Genomic DNA, 25619 nt, shown 5'->3' with positions numbered 1-25619 from the left:
TTTCTTGATGGTACAGTGAAATTAGTAATAAGTATATAGTAGGAGCAAATAAATGTTCGGGCAATAAAGGGGTCATCCTGAACCGTACAAGCATACTCATTTTAAACTATCAATTCTATAATGTCCCAATTATACATGTGGATAATGTATAGCAATCATCAGTACAAGCAGTGCCCCTTTTCTTCTCTGAATTCTTGTTCCCTCTTTTGGGAAACTGCTTAGATCTCTACTAGGTTTCTTCTTTCTGGCCATTTGATACCTGAATCTCATTTTTTTTGGTTTGATTATCCCAAGAAACTTCTTATCCCATAGAAACCTTAGAGACAACATAATGTGGCTCAGACCTGTAAGCCGCTGTCTCTGTCTTCGCTTCTGAATCCACAAGAGGAGTACGGCGAGAGAGGCGAACAGAATGGCCCCAAGGATCCCAAATGCAACAACGGACGAGCGACCTGGGCACAGGTAAACATCACAAGAGGTAATGACGTCGTAGCTAAAAGACCTGGGTCACCAGTTACTATCCCTCTCTTAAGTCAGATACAGGATTGCTGAAGTATATTTCAAACCCTCAGAACTTCTGACCCAAAGTGTCTTAATAAGAGGGATTCTGAACAATGCAGACAATTAGCCCCGTGCTCATAATCCCCTTGGATACCTGTGGCATTTAGTGATCCTTCATTCTTTGCGATTTCTGTAGGAGAAAAGAGGGGAGACTCAGTTCTGGGAGTAATATGTGGAACCACTATGTCTGTTTCCTGTCTGAGGCTTTAGCCTCTCAACCAAGAAAATTACTCCTTCCCACCCAAAACTAGAGGTGCCTAGTTTTTCGTCTCTCTGCACACGGATACATGTAAGTTATGTGCTTGTCCTCGGTGAAGGCCAATGTATAACAACACGTGTTTTCATCATTCTTCAGACTGAAACATACATGATTCTTTCCCCACTAGATCCCTGGGTTGGTCCTTCCAGGCCTTCCATAATGCACTTCACGGCCCACCCTCTCTTTGTTGCCAGCGATTCCAAGCTCAATCGAGACTCCCTGCACTCACCTGAGCACTTCACAGAAGCGTCCTCCTTGTGGCCACAGTCACTGTGGCCCCAGGACAGGGCAGGACAATCCCACAGGGAGGACTCATTCCCCTTGCACTTCACTTCATTGAGCCATATGGGCCCCGTCCCCTGGCCAAACGCCGCCTCTTTTCCTGCCTCCAAAGCTAAGCCACAGCCCAGCTGTTGACACACCACCTGAGCATCGTCAAGGTCCCAGGAGTCATCACATACTGTGCCCCAGGAACCTCCATGCCAGACCTCCACACGTCCAGAACAATTAGTGGTTCCTTCCTGAAGTCTTATTTTGTCTGAAAAGCCAGAGAGAGACACCTAGATCATTTCTGAGAAGATAAAACTCCCAGGAGGTCACAGGGGAAAAGAGAGATTTGAAACTCTTTTAAAAATCTCTGTTTTAGTAAGCTGGGATGAAGTAAGAGAGTGGCATGGACATATACACACTACCAAATGTAAAATAGCTAGCTAGTGGGAAGCAGCCGCATAGCACAGGGAGATCAGCTCGGTGCTTTGTGACCGCCTGGAGGGGTGGGATAGGGAGGGTGGGAGGGAGACGCAAGAGGGAGGAGATATGGGGACATATGTATATGTATAGCTGATGCACTTTGTTATAAAGCAGCAACTAACACACCACTGTAAAGCAACTATACTCCAATAAAGGAGAGAACTTCAAGATGGCGGAGGAGTAAGACATGGAGATCACCTTCTTCCCCACAGATACATCAGAAATATATCTACATGTGGAACAACTCCTACAGAACACCTATCGAATGCAGGCAGAAGACCTCAGACTTCCCAAAAGGCAAGAAACTCCCCATGTACCTGGGTAGGGCAAAAGAAAAAAGAATAAACAGAGACAAAAGAATAGGGACGGGACCTGCACCTCTGGGAGGGAGCTGTGAAGGAGGAAAGGTTTCCACACACTAGGAAGCCCCTTCGCGGGCGGAGACGGGGGTGGGTGGGCAGGGGAAGCTTCGGAGCTGCGGAGGAGAGCACAGCAACAGGGGTGCGGAGGGCAAAGCGGAGAGATTCCCACACAGAGGATCAGGGCCGACGGGCACTCGCCAGCCCGAGAGGCTTGTCTGCTCACCCGCCGGGGTGGGCGGGGCTGGGAGCTGAGGCTCGGGCTTCGGAAGTCAGATTCCAGGGAGAGGACTGGGGTTGGCTGCGTGAACACAGCCTGAAGGGGGTTAATGCGCCACAGCTAGCCGGGAGGGAGTCCGGGGAAAGTCTGGACCTTCCTAAAAGGCAAGAGACCATTGTTTCAGGGTGCGTGAGGAGAGGGGATTCAGAGCACCGCCCAAACAAGCTCCAGAGATGGGTGTGAGACGCAGCTATCAGCGCAGACCCCAGAGACGGGCATGAGACGCTGAGGCTGCTGCTGCCGCCACCAAGAAGCCTGTGTGCGAGCACAGGTCACTCTCCACACCCCGCTTCCGGGGAGCCTGCGCAGCCCGCCACTGCCAGGGTCCCGGGATCCAGGGACAACTTCCCCGGGAGAACACACGGTGCACCTCAGGCTGGTGCAACATCACACTGGCCTCTGCCGCCGCAGGCTTGCCCCGCATTCCGTACCCCTCCCTCCCCCCGGCCTGAGTGAGCCAGAGCCCCCGAATCAGCTGCTACTTTAACTCCGTCCTGTCTGAGCAAAGAACAGACGCCCTCAGGTGACCTACACGCAGAGGTGGGTTCTAATCCAAAGCTGAACCCCAGGAGCTGTGCAAACAAAGAAGAGAAAGGGAAATTTTCTCCCAGAAGCCTCAGGAGCAGTGGATTAAAACTCCACAATCAACTTGATGTACCCTGCATCTCTGGAATACTTGAATAGACAAGGAATCATCCCAAAATAGAGGCAGTGGACTTTGGGAGCAACTGTAGACTTGGGGTTTGCTTCCTGCATCTAATTTGTTTCTGGTTTTATGTTTACCTTAGTTTAGTATTTAGAGTTTATTATCATTGGTAGATCTGTTTATTGATTTGGTTGCTCTCTTCCTTTTTCTTTGTGTATAGATATACATTGCTTTTTCCTTTTTCTCTTTTTGTGAGTGTGTATGTGTATGCTTCTTTGTGTGATTTTATCTGTATAGCTTTACTTTTACCATTTGTCCTAGGGTTCTGCTTTCTGTCTTTTTTGTTTGTTTTTAGTACTTGTCATCAGTGGTAGATTTCTTTATTGGTTTGGTTGCTCTCTTCTTTCTTTCTTTCATGATTATAATTTTTAATGATATTTTATTTATTTTAATAACTTTAATTTATTTTATTATTTTTTTCTTTCTTCCTTCTTTTTCTCCCTTTTCATCTGAGCCATGTGGAGGACAGGCCCTTGGTGCTCCAGCCAGGAGTCAGGCCTGTGCCTATGAGGTGGGAGAGCTGAGTTCAGGACATGGTCCACCAGAGATCTCCCAGCTCCACGTAATATCAAACAGTGAAAGCTCTCCCAGAGATCTCCATCTCAACACTAAGACCCAGCTCCGCTCAACGACCAGCAAGCTACAAGGTTGGACACCCTATGCCAAAGAACTAGCAAGACAGGAACACAACCCCACCCATTAGCAGAGAGGCTGCCTAAAATCAGAATAAGATTGCAGACACCCTAAAACACACCACTGGATGTGGTCCTGCCCACCAGAAAGGCAAGATCCAGCCTTATCCACCAGAACACAGGCACCAGTTCCCTCCACCAGGAAGCCTACATAATCCACTGAAACAACCTTACCCACTGGGGGCAGACACCACAAAAAACGGGAACTATGAACCTGCAGCCTGCAAAAAGGAGACCTAAAACACAGTAAGTTAAGCAAAATGAGAAGACAGAGAAATACACAGTAGATGAAGGAGCAAGGTAAAAACCCACCAGACCAAACAAATGAAGAGGAAATAGGTGGTCTACCTGAAAAAGAATTCAGAATAATGACAGTAAAGATGATCCAAAATCTTGGCAATAGAATGGAGAAAATACAAGAAACGTTTAACAAGGACGTAGAACAACTAAAGAGCAAACAAACAATGATGAAGAACACAATAAATGAAACTAAAAATTCTCTAGAAGGAATCAATAGCAGAATAACTGAGGCAGAAGAACAGATAAGTGACCTGGAAGATAAAATAGTGGAAATTAACTACTGCAGAGCAGAATAAGGAAAAAAGAATGAAAAGAATCGAGGACAGTCTCAGAGACCTCGGGAACAACATTAAATGCACCAACATATGAATTATAGGCATCCCAGAGAAAGAAGAGAAAATATTTGTAGAGACTATAGTTGAAAACTTCCCTAATATGGGAAAGGAAACAGTCAATCAAGTCCAGGAAGCACAGAGAGTCCCATACAAGATAAATCCAATGAGAAACATGACAAGACTCATATTAATCAAACTATCAAAAATTAAATACAAAGAAAAAATATTAAAAGCAGCAAGGGAAAAACAACAAATAACATACAAGGGAATCCCCATAAGGTTAACAGCTGATCTTTCAGCAGAAACTCTGCAAGCCAGAAGGGCGTGGCAGGACATATTTAAAGTGATGAAAGGGAAAAACCTACAACCAACATTACTCTACCAAGCAAGGATCTCATTCAGATTTGACAGAGAAATTAAAACCCTTACAGATAAGCAAAAGCTAAGAGAATTCAGCACCACCAAACCAGCTTTACAACAAATGCTAAGGAAACTTCTCTAGGCAGGAAACACAAGAGAAGGAAAAGACCTATAATACCAAACCCAAATCAATTAAGAAAATGGTAATAGAAATGTACATATTGATAACTATCTTAAATGTAAATGGATTAAATGCTGCAACCAAAAGACATAGACTGGCTGAATGGATACAAAAACAAGACCCATACATATGCTGTCTACAAGAGGCCCACTTCAGACCTAGGGACACATACAGACTGAAATTGAGGGGATGGAAAAAGATATTCCATGCAAATGGAAATCAAAAGAAAGCTGGAGTAAATTCTCATATCAGACAAAATAGACTTTGAAATAAAGACTATTACAAGAGACAAAGAAGGACACTATATAATGATCAAGGGATCAATCCAAGAAGAAGATATAACAATTGTAAATATTTATGCACCCAACATAGGAGTACCTCAATACATAAGGCATATACCTCAATACATAAGGCATATATGCTAACAGCTATAAAAGGGGAAATCGACAGTAACACAATAATAGTAGGGGCCTTTAACACGCCACTTTCACCAATGGACAGATCATCCAAAATGAAAATAAATAAGGAAACACAAGCTTTAAATGATACATTAAACAAGATGGACTTAATTGATATTTATAGGACATTCCATCCAAAAACAACAGGATACACTCTCTTCTCAAGTGCTCATGTAACATTCTTCAGGATAGATCATATCTTGGGACACAAATCAAGCCCTGGTAAATTTAAGAAAATTGAAACCGTATCAAGTATCTTTTCTGACCAAAACGCTATGAGAGGGCTTCCCTGGTGGCACAGTGGTTGAGAGTCTGCCTGCCGATGCAGGGGACATGGGTTCGTGGCCCGGTCTGGGAAGATCCCACATGCCACGGAGAGGCTGGGCCCGTAAGCCATGGCTGCTGAGCCTGTGCGTCCGGAGCCTGTGCTCCGCAACGGGAGAGGCCACAACAGTGAGAGGCCTGCATACCGCAAAAAAAACAAAACAAAACAAAAACAAAAACCTCAACAAAATACTAGCAAACAGAATCCAACAGCACATTAAAAGGATCATACACGATGATCAAGGGGGTTTATCCGAGGAAAGCAAGGATTCTTCAATATACGCAAAACAATCAACGTGATACACCATATTAACAAACTGAAGGATAAAAACCATATGGTAATCTCAATAGATGCAGAAAAAGCTTTTGACAAAATTCAACACCCATTTATGATAAAAACCCTTCAGAAAGTAGGCAAAGAGGGAACTTACCTCAACATAATAAAGGTCATATATGACAAAACCACAGCCAACATCATTCTCAATGGTGAAAAAGTGAAACCATTTCCACTAAGATCAGGAGCAAGACAAGGTTGTCCACTCTCACCACTATTATTCAACATAGTTTTGGAAATTTTAGCCACAGCAATCAGAGAAGAAAAAGAAATAAAAGGAATCCGAATCAGAAAAGAATAAGTAAAGCTGTCACTGTTTGCAGATGACATTATACTATACATAGAGAATCCTAAACATGCTACCAGAAAACTACTAGAGCTAATCAATGAATTTGGAAAAGTGGCAGGATACAAAATTAATGCACAGAAATCTCTTGTATTCCTATACACTAATGATGAAAAATCTGAAAGTGAAATTAAGAAAACACTCCCATTTACCATTGCAACAAACGGAATAAAAGACCTAGGAATAAACCTACCTAAGGAGACAAAAGACCTGTATGCAGAAAACTATAAGACACTGATGAAAGAAATTAAAGATGATACATATAGGTGGAGAGATATACCATGTTATTGGATTGGAAAAACAACATTGTGAAAATGACTATACTAGCCAAAGCAGTCTACAGATTCAATGCAATCCCTATCAAACTACCAATGGCATTTTTCACAGAAGTAGAACAAAAAATTTCACAATATGTATGGAAACACAAAAGACCCCGAAGAGCCAAAGCAATCTTGAGAAAGAAATATGGAGCTGGAGGAATCAGGCTCTCTGACTTCAGACTATACTACAAAGCTACAGTAATCAAGACACTATGGTACTGGCACAAAAACAGAAATGTAGATCAATGGAACAGGACAGAAAGCCCAGAGATAAACCCACGCATATATGGTCACCTTATTTTTGATAAAGGAGGCAAGAGTATACAATGGAGAAAAGACAACCTCTTCAATAAGTGGTGCTGGGAAAACTGGACAGCTACATGTAAAATAATGAAATTAGAACAGTCCCTAACACCATACACAAAAATAAACTCGAAATGGATTAAAGACCTAAATGTAAGGCCAGACACTATCAAACTCTTAGAGGAAAACATAGGCAGAACACTCTACGACATACATCACAGCAAGATCCTTTTTGACCCACCTCCTAGAGAAATGGAAATAAAAATTAAAAAATGGGACCTAATGAAACTTAAAAGCTTTTGCACAGCAAAGGAAAACGTAAACAAGATGAAAAGACAACCCTCAGAATGGGAGAGAATATTTGCAAATGAAGCAACTGACAAAGGATTAATCTCCAAAATTTACAAGCAGCTCATGCAGCTCAATATCAAAAAAACAAACAACCCAATCCAAAAATGGGCAGAAGACCTAAATAGACATTTCTCCAAAGAAGATATACAGATGGCCAACAAACACATGAAAGAATGCTCAACTTCACTAATCATTAGGGAAATGCAAATCAAAACTACAATGAGGTATCACCTCACACCAGTTAGAATGGCCATCATCAAAAAATCTAGAAACAATACATGCTGGAGCAGGTGTGGAGAAAAGGGAACCCTCTTGCACTGTTGGTGGGAATGTAAATTGATACAGCCACTATGGAGAACAGTATGGAGGTTCCTTAAAAACTAAAAATAGAACTACCATATGACCCAGCAATCCCACTACTTGGCATATACCCTGAGAAAACCATAATTCAAAAAGAGTCATGTACTACAATGTTCATTGCAGTTATATTTACAATAGCCAGGATGTGGAAGCAACCTAAGTGTCCACTGACAGATGAATGGATAAAGAAGATGTGGCACATGTATACAATGGAATATTACTCAGCCATAAAAAGAAACGAAATTGAACTATTTGTAGTGAGATGGTTGGACCTAGAGTCTGTCCTACAGAGTGAGGTAAGTCAGAAGGAGAAAAACAAATACCATATGCTAACACATATAAGTGGAATAAAAAAATAAAATGGTTCTGAAGAACCTAGGGGCAGGACAGGGATAAAGACACAGACGTAGAGAATGGACTTTACGACACGGGGAGGGGGAAGTGTATGCTGGGTAGAAGTGAGAGAGTGTCATGGACATATATACACTACCAAATGTAAAATAGATAGCTAGTGGGAAGCAGCTGCATAGCACAGGGAGATCAGCTTGGTGCTTTGTGTCCACCTAGAGGGGTGGGATAGGGAGGGTGGGAGGGAGACGCAAGAGGGAGGAGATATGGGGATACATGTATATGTATAGCTGATGCACTTTGTTATAAAGCAGAAACTAACACACCATTGTAAAGCAATTATACTCTAATAAAGATGTTTAAAAATAAAAGGATTATGATATAAAAAATATGTTTTAAAACTTTGCTTATTTAATGTGTATTTTAAATTTTACTTTTTTTTTTTTCTTTTTCTTTTTTGCGGTACGCGGGCCTCTCACTTTTGTGGCCTCTCCCGTTGCGGAGCACAGGCTCCGGACACGCAGGCTCAGCGGCCATGGCTCACGGGCCCAGCCACTCCGCGGCATGTGGGATCTTCCCGGACCGGGGCACGAACCTGTGTCCGCTGCATCGGCAGGCGGACTCTCAACCACTGCGCCACCAGGGAAGCCCTAAATTTTACATTTTTACAAAATTCATCTTTTATGAAAGTATATGTCCCTCCAGCAAACTGGGTGTATTTCATCCTGGACATAAGAATATTAGTGTGACATGTGAAACTAACACAGCATTGTAAGTCAACTATACTCCAATAAAATTTTTTAAAAAAGAATGTTAGTGTGACTTAGGAAATGTCAAATAGATAAAGTTAACATTGTAAATACATAATGTTAAATTCTCTCAAACTGCCAGGTAGATAGAAATCTTCTTCCAGCTTAAAAAGTTGTAGAATGGGAAAATAATTCAGGATTGATCTTTCTGACTGCTTTATATTAAGTGTAACGAGATACTATTTGAAAGAAAAATGGGGCGATTCAATAGTCAAATGCTGAATTACATATTCTCTTCTCCTCATTTGTTCACAGAGATAGCAACTGAATAAAATTTTGAGAAGACCGTCAGAGTATGATAGTTTTGGGGGAAATGATCACTGATCCTGAGTACCTACAGGCCAAATTAAATACAACCCATTACATTATCCAGGTAGAATAAGGATTAACCAAAGTTTACTCATTCTTGCTTAGTTAGATCAGAAGATGCTAGTGGAGCTACAGAACGGAAGTTTCATACAGTCCAACGGATACTCACTGGCACATGAGATCCAGGTCTCCTCTGAGGGGCTGGCCAGTCTCTTCTTCCATGGAGATGATGGGCACTGCCATAAGGTGTCAGGCCCTTTAGGACACTGAACATTGTCCACCCACATGTGTCCGGACATCGTCTTGTCTGAAGATGCAGGGATGATGCTCCCTTTGTCCGCACAGCCCAGCTGCCTGCATACCACTCCCACCGTGGCTGCAGACATGTTACTCTTGCCAACGCTGCCCCAAACTCCATTGTAAAAAACTTCCAGGTGTCCTGCACAGGTCTCTCTGCTGGTTTCACTGATGAGTCTCAGAGACATGAACTCTGGGGCGAGATAGAGAGTTAGCAGTTTTAAATCTTTTCTGAAGATTCAGAGGACTCTCTCCCTTTACTCTGATGTGAAAATGGATTTAAAAATAGGTACGATACACTAGTAATTTCATTACTAGTAATTCTTTAGAAACTTCTGGATGATTTGGTAGATTTTGTTAAAATATAGTATTTGTTCTATAAATATTTCTGGTTTTCTAGTCTTGGATTTTGTAATTAGAGACCTCTTTAGAATGCCAACAGTGATTCTAAGTTGACTTCTAAATCTTAATCAAAGGCTCAGAGCCTTTTATGAATTACATAGTTTGGATTTTTTTTCTCCCTAAATTACTGTACTTTTAGCTTTCTAACCCTATTCTGTTCATTTTTGGGCAGTTGTCCTTGATAGTTAAAATTTATTGAGATACTCAGCCACTAAAACCAATGTTTTATATACATTTCCTTAAAATGAAATATTTCCCTTTCTGACACTTCACAGTTTTGTTGTGTATGTCCTCTTACCAGATTTACGTCACTGAATGTGATCGATAGCAAAATCTCTTCTGGCGTACAGCATTTGTCACTTCCCTAAGTCAGAGCACTCTTTTTTTCCCATACACTACAACTGAGTACATTCTGTACTTCACAATGCTTTCTAAAATCTTACCATGTATACAAAACAAGAGCAGTGTCCTGTTACGGTAATTTATCTGTCATTAAAAATTACTTGGGCGTGGGGATTATCTTCTTCTCTGTAGAATGTAGCACCAAATGTACTTCTGCTGCCCTTTTTTTTTTTTTTTTTTTTTTTTTTTTTGTGGTACGCGGACCTCTCACTGTTGTGGCCTCTCCCGTTGCGGAGCACAGGCTCCGGACACGCAGGCTCAGTGGCCATGGCTCACGGGCCCAGCCACTCCGCGGCATGTGGGATCTCCCCGGACCGGGGTACGAACCCGTGTCCCCTGCATCGGCAGGCGGACTCTCAACCACTGTGCCACCAGGGAAGCCCCTGCTGTCCTTTTTAATCTACTTTATTAATACAGCTATCGTCAAGTGGTGCACTAAATCCTTACCCAACATCCAGCTCCACATATGTTTATAAAAGAACTTATGATTAGTTTTGCTGTCATTTTCATGATATGCAAACTCACTTCTGAAGTTTTCTCTTTCTGATATAATACTACCTTGCACATGAGGTAGCACTAATTCATCAAATCCACACTTCTGGCAGCCTGAATCTCACAAGTGTTCCCTCTGAACCTGTATTTTAGGGAATTTGCTCAGATTAATATCCTTCACTACCCTTTGCCCCACCTCAGTCCTTTCTTATACAATTATAATCAATTGTAATTATGCAGAACTTACCTGAGCAGATAACTCCTGCATCCTCCTTATGCCTGCAGTTATGCCGCCCCCAGCCATGGGAATGGCATTGCCAAATACGAGATTCTTTTCCATTACAGTTCACCTCATCCAGCCAGATGGGCCCTGTTCCTTCCCCAAAATGAGCAGAACCGATGGCATTAATGGCCCCTCCACAGCCCAGCTGTTTGCACACCACGTGGGCATCATTCAGGTCCCAGCTGTCATCACAGATGGTGCCCCAGGAGCCCTCATGATAGATCTCTATTCTCCCAGCACAACGCCCGCCTCCATTTACCAGGCGAAGTTGACCACTCCCTGCAAAGAGAAAATAAAATATAAATGCATTTCTAAGGATTTTGAGATCATTTTCATAGACTGGTCACTGATTCTTACCTATGCAGGGAACACCACTTTCTTCTGAAAAAAGAGAGCTTGTTGGGTCCGAGGATGATAAATTGCACGGGGGTAGCGTCTGACTCTGGTTTCCTGCAAACACCAAACGTCATCAGTCACGAGAGATACAAAAAGTTGGGGTGAGGAAAGGAGGTCGGCTGGAGTGTTAAATAGGTGAGCTAGGACAAACATAGCTTTAGAGAAAGGTGGATGGGTCAACCAGGCTGGGAATGAGTCAGGTACTCGCAGAAGGCACATGGTTAAGCACTAAATAATGATGAGGCCCATGAGAAGTAAGTTCACTTTCCCTCTAAAAAGATGAAAGAAGTTACTATTCTGGCGCACTCCTCACGATTCCTCAAAACGGATCACTCCCTTTTGCTTCTGTTCTTCGCTACAGTTACGCCCTCTCTTAAGGCACACCGCCGTGGGAGAGGCTCACCGCTGGCTGCCCTTTTCCTCTTACCTGAGCAGATTACAGAGGCCACTTGCCCCAAAGAACACAGCGACGCACCCAGAGCAGTCATGGGACAATCTCCCATGTGCCGCTCAGTCCCAGTGCAGTGAAACATGTGCCTCCAGACCTGCCCGCTTCCTTTCCCAAAAGGTGCTCCTCTTGGGGTAGAAAGGGCAACTCCACATTTAAGCTGCTGGCAGAGGACGTGAGCATCTTCCATGTCCCAGTGAGAGTTGCAGAGAGATCCCCAGGTCCCGAGAATCTTGAGCTCCACTCTTCCCTCACAGGGGGACTTGCCATGAGCCAAGCGAACTTCTGTGTATCCTGAAAGGAGACAGGGCTTTAAAAAGATGTCTGTGACTACCTAACCCTACCCTCTTCACAGTATGGGAACACGGTGAACATGTGCTCTGGGTCTCACTTGAGCAGACTACTCCAACGTCCCTGCTGTGTCTACAAGTCCCGTCTGGGCGGGGTGCTACTGGGCAGAGTGAAAGATGGGACTCGTGCCCCTCACACTGGAATTCTTCAGCCCAGATCTGTCCGTTTCCTTCTCCAAAGTGAGCTCCCCCCAGGATAGAGACGACTGTGCCGCATTGTAATTCCCTGCATAGCACGCTGGCCGCTTCCAGAGAGAAGTCAGAATCACAGACGGTGCCCCAGGTGTCGCCATGTTTCACTTCAACACGACCAGAGCAGGGAATGTCCCCTCCGACTAGTCTGGGTTCCCTGTGGGCTGAAAAATAATATTTCAGTGAGAGACAACATGATTCCAAGATTTTCCTTCATGATGAGAGTGAGGCAGGGAGTGAAAAGTGAGAAAGGGAAGCTATTCTCTCCTCTTGGCTTTTCTGCCTAGAGTTCGGCTTAGCAAATTCCAGACCTCCCCATCCTTCATTTGACCACTTCATCAGAGACAGTTCTGGAACTTTGCCTCCTGGAGCCTGTAATTCCTGGAGCATGATTACTCTTTCCTTTCAGTATTTTGCCTATATTAAGCATCACATTGGAGACCACAGATAATGGGTGTCCATTCTTTCTACTTTTTAGCCCTATATGCAGTCCTTCACCCAAGCGGTCTGCCCCAACCATTTCAAATGGTTCTAGGTAAGGATTTTTAATATATCAACACTTCCTGTTTCCAAAATGAACAGCAGACCTCTTCTTCCCTGTCACACTTGACCCGAGATGCTCCTTTTCCCTGTTTTCTCCTCCTTCCTGCCTGACAGAACCTTTCGTGTGTTCCCCAACCAAAGTTCTATCCTCCTTTCTCATCTTCTCAATGGACATCTTCTCTTACCTGCCAATAAATATGTTTTCATCTATACATTTCTCTTTAAATTTATATGTATAAGCAGATCTACTTGGACATCTGGAACTTAAGGTGTTCAAAATGGAATGAATTATGTACTGACAAGCCCATGATATTCCTTACTCAATTAATGGTATCCAGGACGAAATTAGAATCACCTGAAATTGGACCCCCTTTTTATCTCCCCATAAATCATGGTAATAATGATAGTAGTGAATATTAAAGTGAACACTTATCTTGTGTGTGTGTGTATATATATATATATATATATATATATGGCATTTTAGTAAGTATTTAACAAACATTATTTCATCCTTACAATTGCCTTAGGGTATAACTATTAATAACATTCCAGTTTTACAGACAAGGAAACTAAAACATAGAGAACTGTAGTAATTTGCTAAGGTCGCACAGCAAATTAGTGAAGGGCAAGGATTTGAAGCCAGGCAGTATACTAGAGAGCCTAGAATCGTGATCCCCTACAATACACCGCACATGAAGAAGCCACCAGTATGTGTCAGTCCTCCAGCATACTTTTCCTCCATATTTACAGTAACTTTGATGTAATTTGTCATCATATGTCATGTAGACTTTTTATGTATTTATTTAATTTATTTATTTTGGGCTGCATTGGGTCTTCGTTGCTGCACGCGGGCTTTTCTCTAGTTGCGGCGAGCGGGGGCTACTCTTCGTTGTGGTGCACGGGCTTCTCATTGCAGTGGCTTCTCTTGTTGCGGAGCACAGGCTCTAGGTACATGGTCTTCAGTAGTTGTGGCTCATGGGCTCTAGAGCGCAGGCTCAGTAGTTGTGGCGCACGGGCATAGTTGCCCCGCGGCATGTGGGATCTTAGTTCCCCAACCAGGGATCGAACCCGTGTCCCCTGCATTGGCAGGCGGATTCTTAACCACTATGCCACCAGGGAAGCCCTGTCATGTAGACTTTTGCAATAGCTTCCTAAGTGGTCTCCTAGCTTCTAAATCCTCTTTCCAATAAATCTACACCATGACCAAGAGTGTATTATTAAAGTTCAAATATTTTCACGTAATTTCTTTGTCTTCAAGGTAAGTCGGTGTTTCTTTACTACTTATATAATAATTTATCTTTTTAACAAATATTATTAAGAACCTACAATATTTTAGGCATTGGATGGGCACAGAGTTCAGTCTATCAGTGAGGATAGATAATTCTAATACTACTAATAATAATCATAACCACAGTAGCTAACATGTATTGATCACTTGCTGTGTAATTCCCATGAGGGAGTAGATATTATTATTATCACCATTTTTTTCTTTTGAGGAAATTGCAGCACAGAGAGCTTTGGCAGCTTCCCCAATATCACCCATCTATTCAAATAAGGGGGGATAATAAGCATTGTTTTCTTAGCATACTTGAAAATACTCTATGATGTCACCTGAAAAGCCTTAACATCTATTACTCTACCAATCATACTGGATACCTCAGCCTAAATGTGCTTTCTCAAGCTTCTGTACCTCTGCAGACACTTTTCTCTCTACTTATTATGTATTTCCCAACCTTATGTACCTGGGGAAAAATGACTTCTTTTCAAGGCTGCTCAGTTTCTCATTAATTGCTCTCTCCTTCAAGAACACATAATTTAGTAGAAGATACACATGTTCAAATAATAATTTGAGTCCAAAACTAGATACATATTTTAGATACAAAACTAACAAATGAAGGAGTCACCAGCTCTATTAAATCTGAACTGAGTTTGATAAAAAGATGAGGAGTTTGCCAAGTAAATAATGTGTGATACGGCATTTAAAGAATACAGTCATGAAATAGCATGATGTAATTGAGAAATTATGGATAATTTACCATGGTTGGAATTTAAAACGTAAAGAAAAGACACACCAGAAATAAAGCTGAAGAAATGGGGCTCAGGTTTTAAGGACATTCTTTGCCGGGTTGAGAGCACACTCATCAAGATAAGTGTGAGTTTCTTTTAACATATTCAGCGGTAATTCAAGTTACGTGCGAGATACAAACTATTTCCTTTAATTTATCTTAAAAGAGAGGAAAGAAAGGAAATGCATATGAAATTGGACTTTCTAAAAGGTATAAGTCTTTTAGAGATGCCTGCTGTTAGATATCACTAATTTTTACCATCCCTCAACATTACTATCAGCATGACACAGATATACTATCAGCCCTCGCCAATTTCCTAAAGTGTTCTAGATCTTACTATATTCTCTATTATAGAAGCATAAAATAACTCAGCACGCAAAAATTTCACCACTTATCCATTAAATATGTACAAAGCAAGTTCTATCCAAATTTGAGTTGAAGAACACGTTGCTTTCTAAACACAGCTAAGACTTTAAAGCAAATAATGCCTCTACAACACAAATAATGAGATTCTTGAGTCAAGTCCTTGATTTAATCTTGTTGAATCATTATTTGAGCATGAAATTCCTCCAAGATATCATTAGCTAATATTCATATAATCCTATTCCACTTTTGGACAGACCTAAACCTTGGAATAAAAACAGTTTCTTAGATTGAGCCGAATTCAGCTTTCTTTTAACCTCTTGCTCTCTCATCTAGATCAATCTCGAACAAAATAAAACACAACCAGTGAAAAAACAACCTCCCCCCAACCAAAAAAAAGCAAAAACAAATAACTTTCTCTTTAATGGTGAAAACCTGTGAAGCACTTGAAAACAAGTCCCTTCTGTAAGTATCCTCTTATTTCCTTTGTCATAAAATATTTGAGTTCAGGGCAAAAGAGAAATTCTTCCACCCAGAAATGTCTTGGAGACTGTATCCTCAGCCTTTATTTCATGAATCTGCTTGTAACACATTAATCTGTACCACAGATTGGCTTCCTTATACCATTTACTCTGTGTACATGGTTAGAATATTGGTAATTTACCCCTTTAAGGGATTTTTTTTTCCTGTTAAACCTATGAGTGCATTTTAACATAAAAGCCATTAATTGAATTTTTGTGCCTGGATTTAGCTCCTTTAATCAATAAGTTAAACTTTCCCTGACATCAGTAACTAAATCTGTATCCATTTCTTTCTGTAGAAATGAAGAAATGAAGAAATGGAGAAATGAAGAACAAATATAAGAAATAATTAATTAGAGTTACTTCCTTTCGTTTAGTAATAGATAAAATACACAATATGCTTTAAAGAAGCATTGATACATTTTCATCATTTATTCCTTTCCAGACTCTGAAGAAGTATAAATCATTCTAGTCTCAAAATTATTTTTTAGACTTTAGTAAAATAAAACACAACTCAAATGAACTATTTCTTAGGTTCAGATGTCCTCTACAGCAAATATACAGTCATCACAAACAAAATGTCCGGGATTCAAAGCAATTTTGTGGCCAAAATTCTTAGACTTCTTTGTAGCTGGCTTGTCTAAACTACGTGTCAGGGATAAATTGTTACTTTGTCTTTCTAGTCTTCCAGCTTTACTTAGTTCTGGCCCCTATCAGCCATAAAACCTTGTGCTTTATAAAAGTCTAAGAATTTGAACAGATTATGGAATTTGTAGTTTGAACTTGACAGGCACAGAGACGGTATTTCCATAATTTTTTTCCTGGAAATCTTCTGAAAGTATCAAGTAAATCAAAAAATAAAATTACAAACTCTATTTCTAGAAAAACAAGGAGAGAGCTAAAATCTAGGCCCCAAAATAAGTATTAATAGAAGAGCTTCCAAAAAGCTACAGAAATATAGTAAGAGAGTTTACAAAAGGAAGCAAAGTGCACATACGGCAGATAGCAAACAAAAATATAATTTTGTAAAGAGAGGGGCCCACCTTAAGTTGCAGATTAATGCTATGTGTGATTTCTATTATAGGCGGCTTAATCGAATCCTAAATAATTCAGAATGTGTTATCGTAAGTGAGGTACTCTAGTAATAAAATCTAAATTTTGGATGTGGTTGAATGGAATTCATGGGCAGAATATACTAATGACTCAGATATTGTAGGCCGGAAAGCTAATAAGTCATGTTATCCATGGTAAGATATTTGGACAAATGTCACCTTGAAAAGAAAACCACGTGCTTACTAAAGCCGAAAACTTTGAGAACATACTGGGAAAAGTGTAAAAAAAGAAAAGTATACTTTTATAAAGGTATAAAGAAAGAAAAATAGCAGAATGTTGACATGGCATGAATCCTCCTTGCCACTTTTAACACTTGAGAGAGAGGTAAGCTCAGTCTAGAAGAAGCTAGACTGCAAGAAGAAATGGAAGGATAAATACTAATTTTGTGAGGGAGTGGCCAATAAATTAAGAGGAAGGGCCTGGTCACAGGACAGATCAAAGTATGTAATTGATTCTTTGTTGCTACCTTCACATGGCATTGGGTTAAAGCAAACAGACTAGAAGCCTACTAAGTTTGGAGAGAATTTTTTGCTCACTTTGAGGGCAGCCGACATCGGCTAATGATTACTCAACCCTAAAAGCGATCCAAGGGTCCCTAAATCAGTATCAGCAGAGAGTGGGTTGTGAAAGCTGTGCAGCCCCCGGACAGGTATACTCTCCAAACTGAACTTAGAATTGACTATGAGAAAGACGCACTAGGAAGTACTGCCCTGAGAAGAGCACCTGGGCTCATGAAGGACAGCGCGCAGAGAGCAGTTTCTCAGAGGGCAGAACCTGGTCTATCTAACTGGCTCACCAACACATTTCGTCACTTGCAGGGCAACTCATTATCCTTGTCCAGTAGCATTTGATAAATTACTGCAGAAGAACAACTCTAGGTGTTTCTTGGTGACCACAGCACCACCCAAACAGCCTTAAACTTCTTACCTATTTGACTTATTTTAAATGAGAAAAAAAATGTTTTTTTCTTTAGCCACTCAGGTGGTATTTCTTGTAGTTGCCGCTGAACTTCACACTAATTAAATAAAATAAATTAATAGGAAAATAGACAACCCTTTCTAAATTTAGAAGGAAATTATCAGACATACAAACATGCTTACACATTCCCAAACACATGCAAAGGCCCCATAAAGGTCATAGAGTGAAATATGTTTTCAGTTGTAGCATATTACACGACAATAAATATTATGTCATATATAATTATGACAACATAATAACGCATAATATGACTAAGTTAAGGTCAAATACATCTCCCATTTCAAAAAAGTAACTCTATCAGAGTCCTTTTCAACATAAATCCCAATTCTATTATGAGTAAAAGTGATGCACCTGGAACAAAATTATTTGTAAAGGTTGAAAGTAAGAGAATAGAAAATAAAGCAACAGGTGAGATATTAACATCAGACAAATTTGATTCAGAACAAAAATTTGGGGGGAATTTCCTGGCGGTCCAGTAGTTAGGACTCCTCGCTTTCACTGCCGAGGGCGCAGGTTCAATCCCTGGTCGGAGAACTAAGATCCCACAAGCTGTGTGGCATAGCCAGAAAAAAAAAATTGTTCAACCATAAAAGATGGAAACCTTATAATACTAAAAAGAGCAATTCACAATGACCACATAACAGTCATAGGAAGTTCTGTGTCCCAGATTCACAGAGCATCAATTCATCAATTATACGATATAGCTACTGGTACACTCAGTGGAAAACCTACAACCTCAAATGGTTATATTAATAAACAGGAAAGAATCAAAATTAATTAAGCATCCAACTTGAGAAGTTAAGTCTCATATCGGGCTCCCAGCCCAGGGATCCTGCACCAGGAAGACAAGCGCAGAGGTCCTGCACCCCCAGAACGTTTGGCTTTGAAGGCCAGCAGGGCTTACTTTTGGGAGAGCCGAGGGTTGTGGGAAATAGAGACTCCACTCATAAAGGACACACACAAAATCTCACCCTCTCCGGGACACAGGGCAGAAGCAGTAATTTGAAAGAAGCCTGGGTCAGATCCACCTGCTGACCTTGGAGAGCCCCCCGGAGAGGCAGGAGGTGACTGGAGTTCACCCTGAGAACATAGACACTGGCAGCAGTCATTTTGGGGAGCTCATTCTACCACAAGGATACTGGTGTTAGAAAAAGTCATTTTTGGAATCCTCTCTTCAGCTTATTAGCACCAGGACTCAGACCCACTCACCAGCCTGTCAGCACCAGTACTGTGAGACCAACCAATTTATCAGGCAGCAACACCCCTCCCCCACTACTGCCCCTACCAGCAGGCAGGCTTCCTTGAGACATCCTGAGCCCACAGCTACCCTGGAACATGGCCCTGCCCACCAGAGGGCCCAGGACCCAGCCCCACACGACCGTGGGCCGGCACTAGCGTAGGGACCACTAGGGCCCTGCAGCCAGAGCCCCTGGGACCCGGCTCCACCCACCAGAGGGCTGGTGCTGGCCCTGGGACAAGCCTTATCCCCCAGTGGACAGACCCCAGCCCTAGGACCACCGTAGCCCCACAACCTGCCTTGTCAGGACACAGCCCACCCACCAGGAGGCCAGTACCAGCACCTCTGGGACCCTGGCCCTGTCCATCAGCAGGCCAACACCAGCTCTGGGATTCCTGGGCCCTATAGCTGGGACCCCAGGACCTGTCTACCTTCCAGTGGCTGGCATTAGCCCCAGGACATGGCTTCATGCATCAGTAGGTGGGCACCAGCCCCAGGATCCCTTGGACATTGGTCCCACTGACAAGCAGGTGGACACCAACTCTGAGACATGTTGGACCCCTCAGCCATCTGCCCCAGGAACCAGCTCCACTCACCAGCAGGCCAACACTAGCTTTGGGACACCCCAGAACCCACAGCCAGCCATGTCAGGAAAAAGCTCTACCCACCAGCAGTATGACACTAGATCTGAGAACTCTGGCTCTGCAATCACCCATTGTAGAACCTGGCTCAACCCACAGTGAAACAGCACTAGTCCTGGGACACCCCTGGTCTCTGCAGCCAGCTACCCCATGCCAAACACATCAGAAGGACTTGTGCAGTCAATATGGGGGGCAACCCTAGAGCATATAGCTCTGGTGACCAGAGGGGAGTGTGCTGCTGAAAGCATAGGACATTTCCCACAAAAGGCCATTTCTCTAAGTTTGGGAAATGTAACCAATCTACCAGATATGTAGAACTGAAAACAGCAAGTTAGGCAAAATAAGGCAACAGAGGAACATACTGCAAACAAAGGAACAAGATAAAACCCCAGAATAAGAACTAAGTGAAGTGCAGATAGGCAATCTACCTGATATCAAACGCAATGGTGAAAAGCTGAAAGCATTTCCTCTAAGATCAGGAACAAAGGCAAGGATGCCCACTCTTGCCATTTTTATTCAACATAGTATCTAAAGTTCTAGGAACAGCAATCAGACAAGAGAAAGAAATAGAAGGAATCTAAACTGGAAAGGAAGAAGTAATACTGTCACTGTTTGCAGATGACATGATACTGTATATAGAAAGTCCTAAAGACGCCGCCAAAAAACTACTAGGACTCATCAACAAATTCAGTAAAGTTGCAGGATACAAAATTAATATACAGAAATCTGTTGCATTTCTATGCACTAACAATGAACTATCAGAAAGAGAAATTAAGGAAACAATACCATTTACCATCACATAAAAAAGAATAAAATAACTAGGAATAAACCTACCTAAGGAAGCAAAAGACCTGTACTCAGAAAACTATGACACTAATGAAAGAAATTGAAGATGACTCAAACAGGTGGAAGGATATACTATGTTTCTGGACTGGAAGAATCAATATGGTTAAAATGACCATACTACCCAAAGCAATCTACAAATTTAATGCAATCCCTATCAAATTACCAATGGCATTTTTTTCACACAACTAAACAATAAATTTAAAATTTGTATGGAAACACAGAAGACCCCAAATAGCCAAAGACAATCTTGAGAAAGAAGAACGGAGCTGGAGGAATCAGGATCCTTGACTTCAGACTATACTACAAAGCTACAATCAACAAAAGAGTATGGTACTGGCACGAAAACAGACACATAGATCAATAGAACAGGATAGACAGCCCAGAAATAAATCCATGCACCTATGATCATCTAATCTATGACTAAGGAGGCAAGAATATACAATGGAGAAAAGACAGTCTCTTCAATAAGTGGTGCTGGGAAAACTGGACAGCTACATGTAAAAGAATAACATTGGAATGCAACTTAACACGTTGATTGAAAGTCTTACCTGAGCAGGTAACTCTGGCTTCATCATAGTGATCACAACTAAGTCCACCCCATTGCCAATTCTTGCAGTCCCAAAGAGAAGTTTCATTTCCATTACAGCTGCTTAAAAACAGCCATGTGTTTGTTGCCTTAATTTTGGAATAAACTTGATAGGATGTTTTGAGTGCAGATCCACATCCCAGCTGCGTGCAAACCACATCAGCTTCTTTCAGTCCCCAGCCTCTGTCACACACTTTCCCTATCAATTTCTGAATTTCCACCTCCACTGTCCCAGCACAGTGACTGCCTCCACCTTTAAGTCTCAGTTCCAGATCTGATCCATCTGCAAAAGAAACATAAACTTAGGCCATAGATACATACGGAGGTTAGCTCCCAAAGGGTATTTTAAAAATCTTCTTCCTTCCCAGATACTGAGACACTGAAAATTCTGGCTTACCCATCTCCTGGCTTTTTGAAGAGTCAGTATAAACCATGAATTTGGTTAGAAATGGGATTACAGTTTCAAAACTTAATAAAAATTGTCAGTGACTAAAAAATACGAGCAAATCAGATATAAAGAAAAGACTTATATCATTTTGTCTTTTGGAGCTCCAGGTAGATTTAGAATTTGAAATGTGGTCCCTAACAGCAGTCGGAAAAATTATTATAGAAAATAGAGTCAGACAACCCACCAAACTAGTCATATAAAGAATGTGTTAAAGATTCTTCACAACAGTAAAAGAATTCCCAACAAGGAAATTATTAGATATTTCTCTCTCTCACATCTCACACCTATTCCTACTCCTAAAGAACACAGGTCCTTCCTCCTCTGTTTTTCTTTTTGTTCTGTTTTGTTTTAACTTACCAGAACATATCACACCAGCATCTTCATTATGATTGCAATAATGCTTTCCCCATTCTTGGTGTTTACATTGCCAGAGAGCAGACTCATGTCCATGGCAGGAAACACTGTCAAGCCAAATGTGTCCAACTCCTTCACTGGCGTTGACTCGACCAATGGCAGTGACGGCAGTTGGACATCCCAGTTGCTTACATGCCACAGCGGCATCGTTACTATCCCAGCCATCATCACACACTGTCCCCCATTCTCCTTGGAATTTCACTTCTAATCTTCCTGAACATTCAGTGACTCCATCTACCAGTCTCAGGCTCAGGTCTGCTCCCTCTGTAAGAGGGAAACAAAACAAGTCAGTGATAAAGAAACAAGAACGAAGGCGCTCTAAACAGCTGTACCTGAGATGAGTTAAGGGGGGAGATATAAGGAGAGATAGAGAAAACAGTGATATATTACCACTGAAAATCGTTAAAGATGGAAGGAGGAGTGGATCAGGCAAGAAGACAGGACTTTCTACGGATTGGAAGTTTGGGACTAGCAGACGCAAACTATTATATATAGAACGGATAAACAACAAGGTCCTATTGTATAGCACAGAGAACTATATTCAATATCTTGTACTAAACCGTAATGGAAAAGATCAATCAATCAATAAAAATTAAAAAAACAAAAAAGAAGACGGGGCTTTTCACTACGGAGAGCATGCATTATAGGAAGAGCTCCTAACAGGAGGCCCAGGGACTGAAATTTATCTAGAGATTCGCTTGTTTGATCACCACAGATTTTTCGTTGGAATTGTTTGGTTTTTTCCCTTTTAAATATATGTTTGCAGGTGTCTAGGTGGGACCTACACACTCCTGTTTGCCTCAATACTCAATACTCACTTTTGCCTCTGACTTCATTGTCTACCCAGACTACCTGGTTTGTATTACATGCCTGACCCCTTTCTGACCACTTCTGTAGTTTAAACGCAAAGCAAAGAGAAAAGGGACCTCACCATTACTACTTTGAACTTCCCCCAATCAATATTCCTCAAAGAACAGAACTTGATTCTAAGTAATATCCTATAATAAATAAATTGCTTTTTTCCTCAGGCAGTTTTGGTTCTTGTTGTCACAGTGCTGTTTATTGTGATTACTCAGGATGTATAAAACACACTGAGAAGAAACGTGCTGATTGGGGACCTAGAAAGATTTTGATGGGTAAAGGGAAACAGAAGGTACATACTGCGTTTTTTCTATGCCAAATCCCTTTCACTTTCTTCAGCTAACAGAATCCATCTTTTCTGTAGGAATCCCATCCTTTGTGGTTTAGACTATAGATGGTCACATTATTCAACAAGAAAAAAGCCAATTTGGGAATTCCCTGGCTGTCCAGTGGTTAGAACTCCGTGCTTTCACTGCTGTGACCGGGCTTCGATCCCTGGTCGGGGAACTAAGATCCCGCAAGCTGCGCAGTGCTTGGATGGAGCCAACTGTACCTCCTGGATTTCCCGCTTTTCTGAGTCAGTATTATCTCATTTTAAAGTTAGTTTGGATTGAATTTCCTTCATTTGAAAAAAAACTACCTGGTGAATACAGGGACATTTTTACCCTAGTTATATTTTCCTAAATATTCCCTGGGGTTCAAGACTTACTAGGTCTTCAAACTCGGCACTCAAGTGAAGAAAGGAGAGTGACAGTCTTGTACACGCAAAGCCATGTCCCTGTCCCGTAATCAAGCGTGAAACATGAAAGTTTCTAGACAGACACAGTGCCTGCTCATAACATAGCACTAGCATAAATGAGGTTTTAATAGGAAACCAATTTTTTTAATCATTTGATTCTGTGAATTTAAGAAAAGGTGGGTTTAAGAAAGGGTGGGTCAAAATGGCTAAAGAGGAGACTTTTGTAGGTAGAGGGTGAAAAAGGGGGTGCTCTGAAACATACAGAAAGCAAAATTTTAACCTGTTTTTAACAGTTAACTTTTCTTTTTCTTTCATTTTTTTTGGAGGGATGGGGGGAGTGGACTATTCTCTAAACACTTCCTTCTACCCTCTTGACTTGGATCTCAATTTCACTGTCATCATTCCCCCCTAACCTACTTAACCTAATTACAGTTAAGGTAAAAATTCCACAGGTATCAGAACTGCATCCTGAAATGAGGTAATAATAAGGCGATAAAAGAAGCAGACTTCATTATGTTTTTAGGAGTTCAGCCTTTTGAGACTTTTGTCCCCTTTTTTTTGTCCTCTCATGGAGAACAGAAAAAGCACAGGCCAGTCCTTACCTAAGCAAATCACTCCAGCATCCTCAGCGTGATCGCAGTTATGCTTTCCCCATCCTTCATGTTTGCAGTTCCAGAGAGCTGACTCAGTTCCATTGCATACAAGGTCATCAAACCAGATTGGTCCAGAACCTTCTCCAAAATTAGCTGAACCAGAGAAACTGACAGCACTTCCACATTCAAGTTGTTTACAAACCACAGAAGCATGATTTATGTTGAAGTTATCGTCACACACTGTGCCCCACTGTCCTTGGAATTTGACCTCTATTCTTCCTGAGCAGCGGTTTCCTCCATTCATCAGCCTCATCTCCAAATCAGATCCATCTAGAGCGGAGAAAAGACTAGAATTCAGAAATAATATTGATTCAGAAGTGATTTTAGAAAATAATATTCCTCTAGTCACTTGAGATTTGATCCTATCCTTAAAAATGATGCTTCATTTTGGATGCTGCCCCTGTTCACACTTTGGAGAATTTTAATCTTTTGAAAACCAACCAACAATTAATCTGTAAAAAAATCTTTTACAGATTAAACTTCACTTTGTGCTTTGTTTTGTTTCCTTCCATTACTGAGGCATAATAAACACTTCTATGTAGAAATAGATACGTTTGCCTCAAAGTATTTATTTAAAAAGCTTGAAAAAATAAAATGTGTTCATACTACAAAGAAGCAAAAATGAAAATCCAGTCATTTGTTGAACAGTTAAAATTTTTATTTTCATCTTTTTTTATGACCATCAGTTTAGAGCATGAATGATTGTTTGAAGTTGAATTTGAAATTAGAAAACAGGAAAAAGCAAAAAAATGCATAAGCATGCACGATAGTTTGCAAAAGTGGTATACAAAAACATTAGACAGTAGGACTTCTCTAGGAGCACAGTGCTTAAGAATCTGCCTGCCAATGCAGGGGACACAGGTTTGAGCTCTGGTCCTGGAAGATTCCACATGCTGAGGAGCAACTAAGCCCGTGAGCCACAACTACTGAAGCTGTGTGCCACAGCTACTGAAGCCCGCATGCCTAGACTCCGTGCTCCACAGCAAGAGAAGCCACAGCAATGAGAAGCCCGCACACTGCAACAAACAGTAGCCCCTGCTCACCCCAAGTAGCAAAAAGCCCATGCACAGCAATGAAGACCCAATGCAGCCAAAAATAAATAAACAAATTTTTAAAAAACATTAAAAATTGGGGGAAAAAAGTTAATCAAGATAATTTATTTCTTACCAATTTTTTTCTGAATCAAAGCTTTCTTTTCCCTCCCCCGAAGCACCTGCTACCATTTTTAGCAAAGAATGGCTTTTTCATAAGGAAAATTCTCTCTATAAGCTATCCTGAGATTTTCTATGATGACTAAAATACC

The 25619-nt window shown here is 41.4% G+C and overlaps 1 protein-coding gene and 1 long non-coding RNA gene across 6 annotated transcripts in view; one reads left to right on the top strand and one right to left on the bottom strand.

The window, feature by feature from the left end:
* The window catches only part of LOC132529899 (scavenger receptor cysteine-rich type 1 protein M130), a 35119-nt gene that overhangs the window by 5210 nt on the left and 4290 nt on the right, over window positions 1-25619 (bottom strand). For 3 of the 5 annotated variants that reach the window (XM_060166987.1, XM_060166983.1, XM_060166984.1), the window contains exons 4-14: window positions 24266-24586; window positions 22007-22327; window positions 21164-21484; window positions 12157-12471; window positions 11745-12059; window positions 11279-11371; window positions 10886-11200; window positions 9215-9535; window positions 1050-1358; window positions 656-691; window positions 345-452 (exon numbers count right to left, since the gene is read on the bottom strand). In XM_060166987.1, the coding sequence (XP_060022970.1) occupies window positions 345-452; window positions 656-691; window positions 1050-1358; window positions 9215-9535; window positions 10886-11200; window positions 11279-11371; window positions 11745-12059; window positions 12157-12471; window positions 21164-21484; window positions 22007-22327; window positions 24266-24586 (2775 nt within the window). The remainder of the gene's footprint in view (window positions 1-344; window positions 453-655; window positions 692-1049; window positions 1359-9214; window positions 9536-10885; window positions 11201-11278; window positions 11372-11744; window positions 12060-12156; window positions 12472-21163; window positions 21485-22006; window positions 22328-24265; window positions 24587-25619) is intronic. The other 2 variants (XM_060166986.1, XM_060166985.1) reach the window with 1 other exon arrangement.
* LOC132529901 (uncharacterized) lies at window positions 317-1972 on the top strand. Its single transcript, XR_009543612.1, has 3 exons — window positions 317-462; window positions 698-850; window positions 1682-1972. It is a non-coding gene; the product is annotated as an uncharacterized LOC132529901 (long non-coding RNA).

The sequence above is a fragment of the Lagenorhynchus albirostris genome, chromosome 11 (assembly GCF_949774975.1).
Source record: "Lagenorhynchus albirostris chromosome 11, mLagAlb1.1, whole genome shotgun sequence".
Lineage (NCBI taxonomy): Eukaryota > Metazoa > Chordata > Mammalia > Artiodactyla > Delphinidae > Lagenorhynchus > Lagenorhynchus albirostris.
Note: the sequence above shows the minus strand (reverse complement) of the source record. Positions and strands in the feature narration are given on the sequence as shown.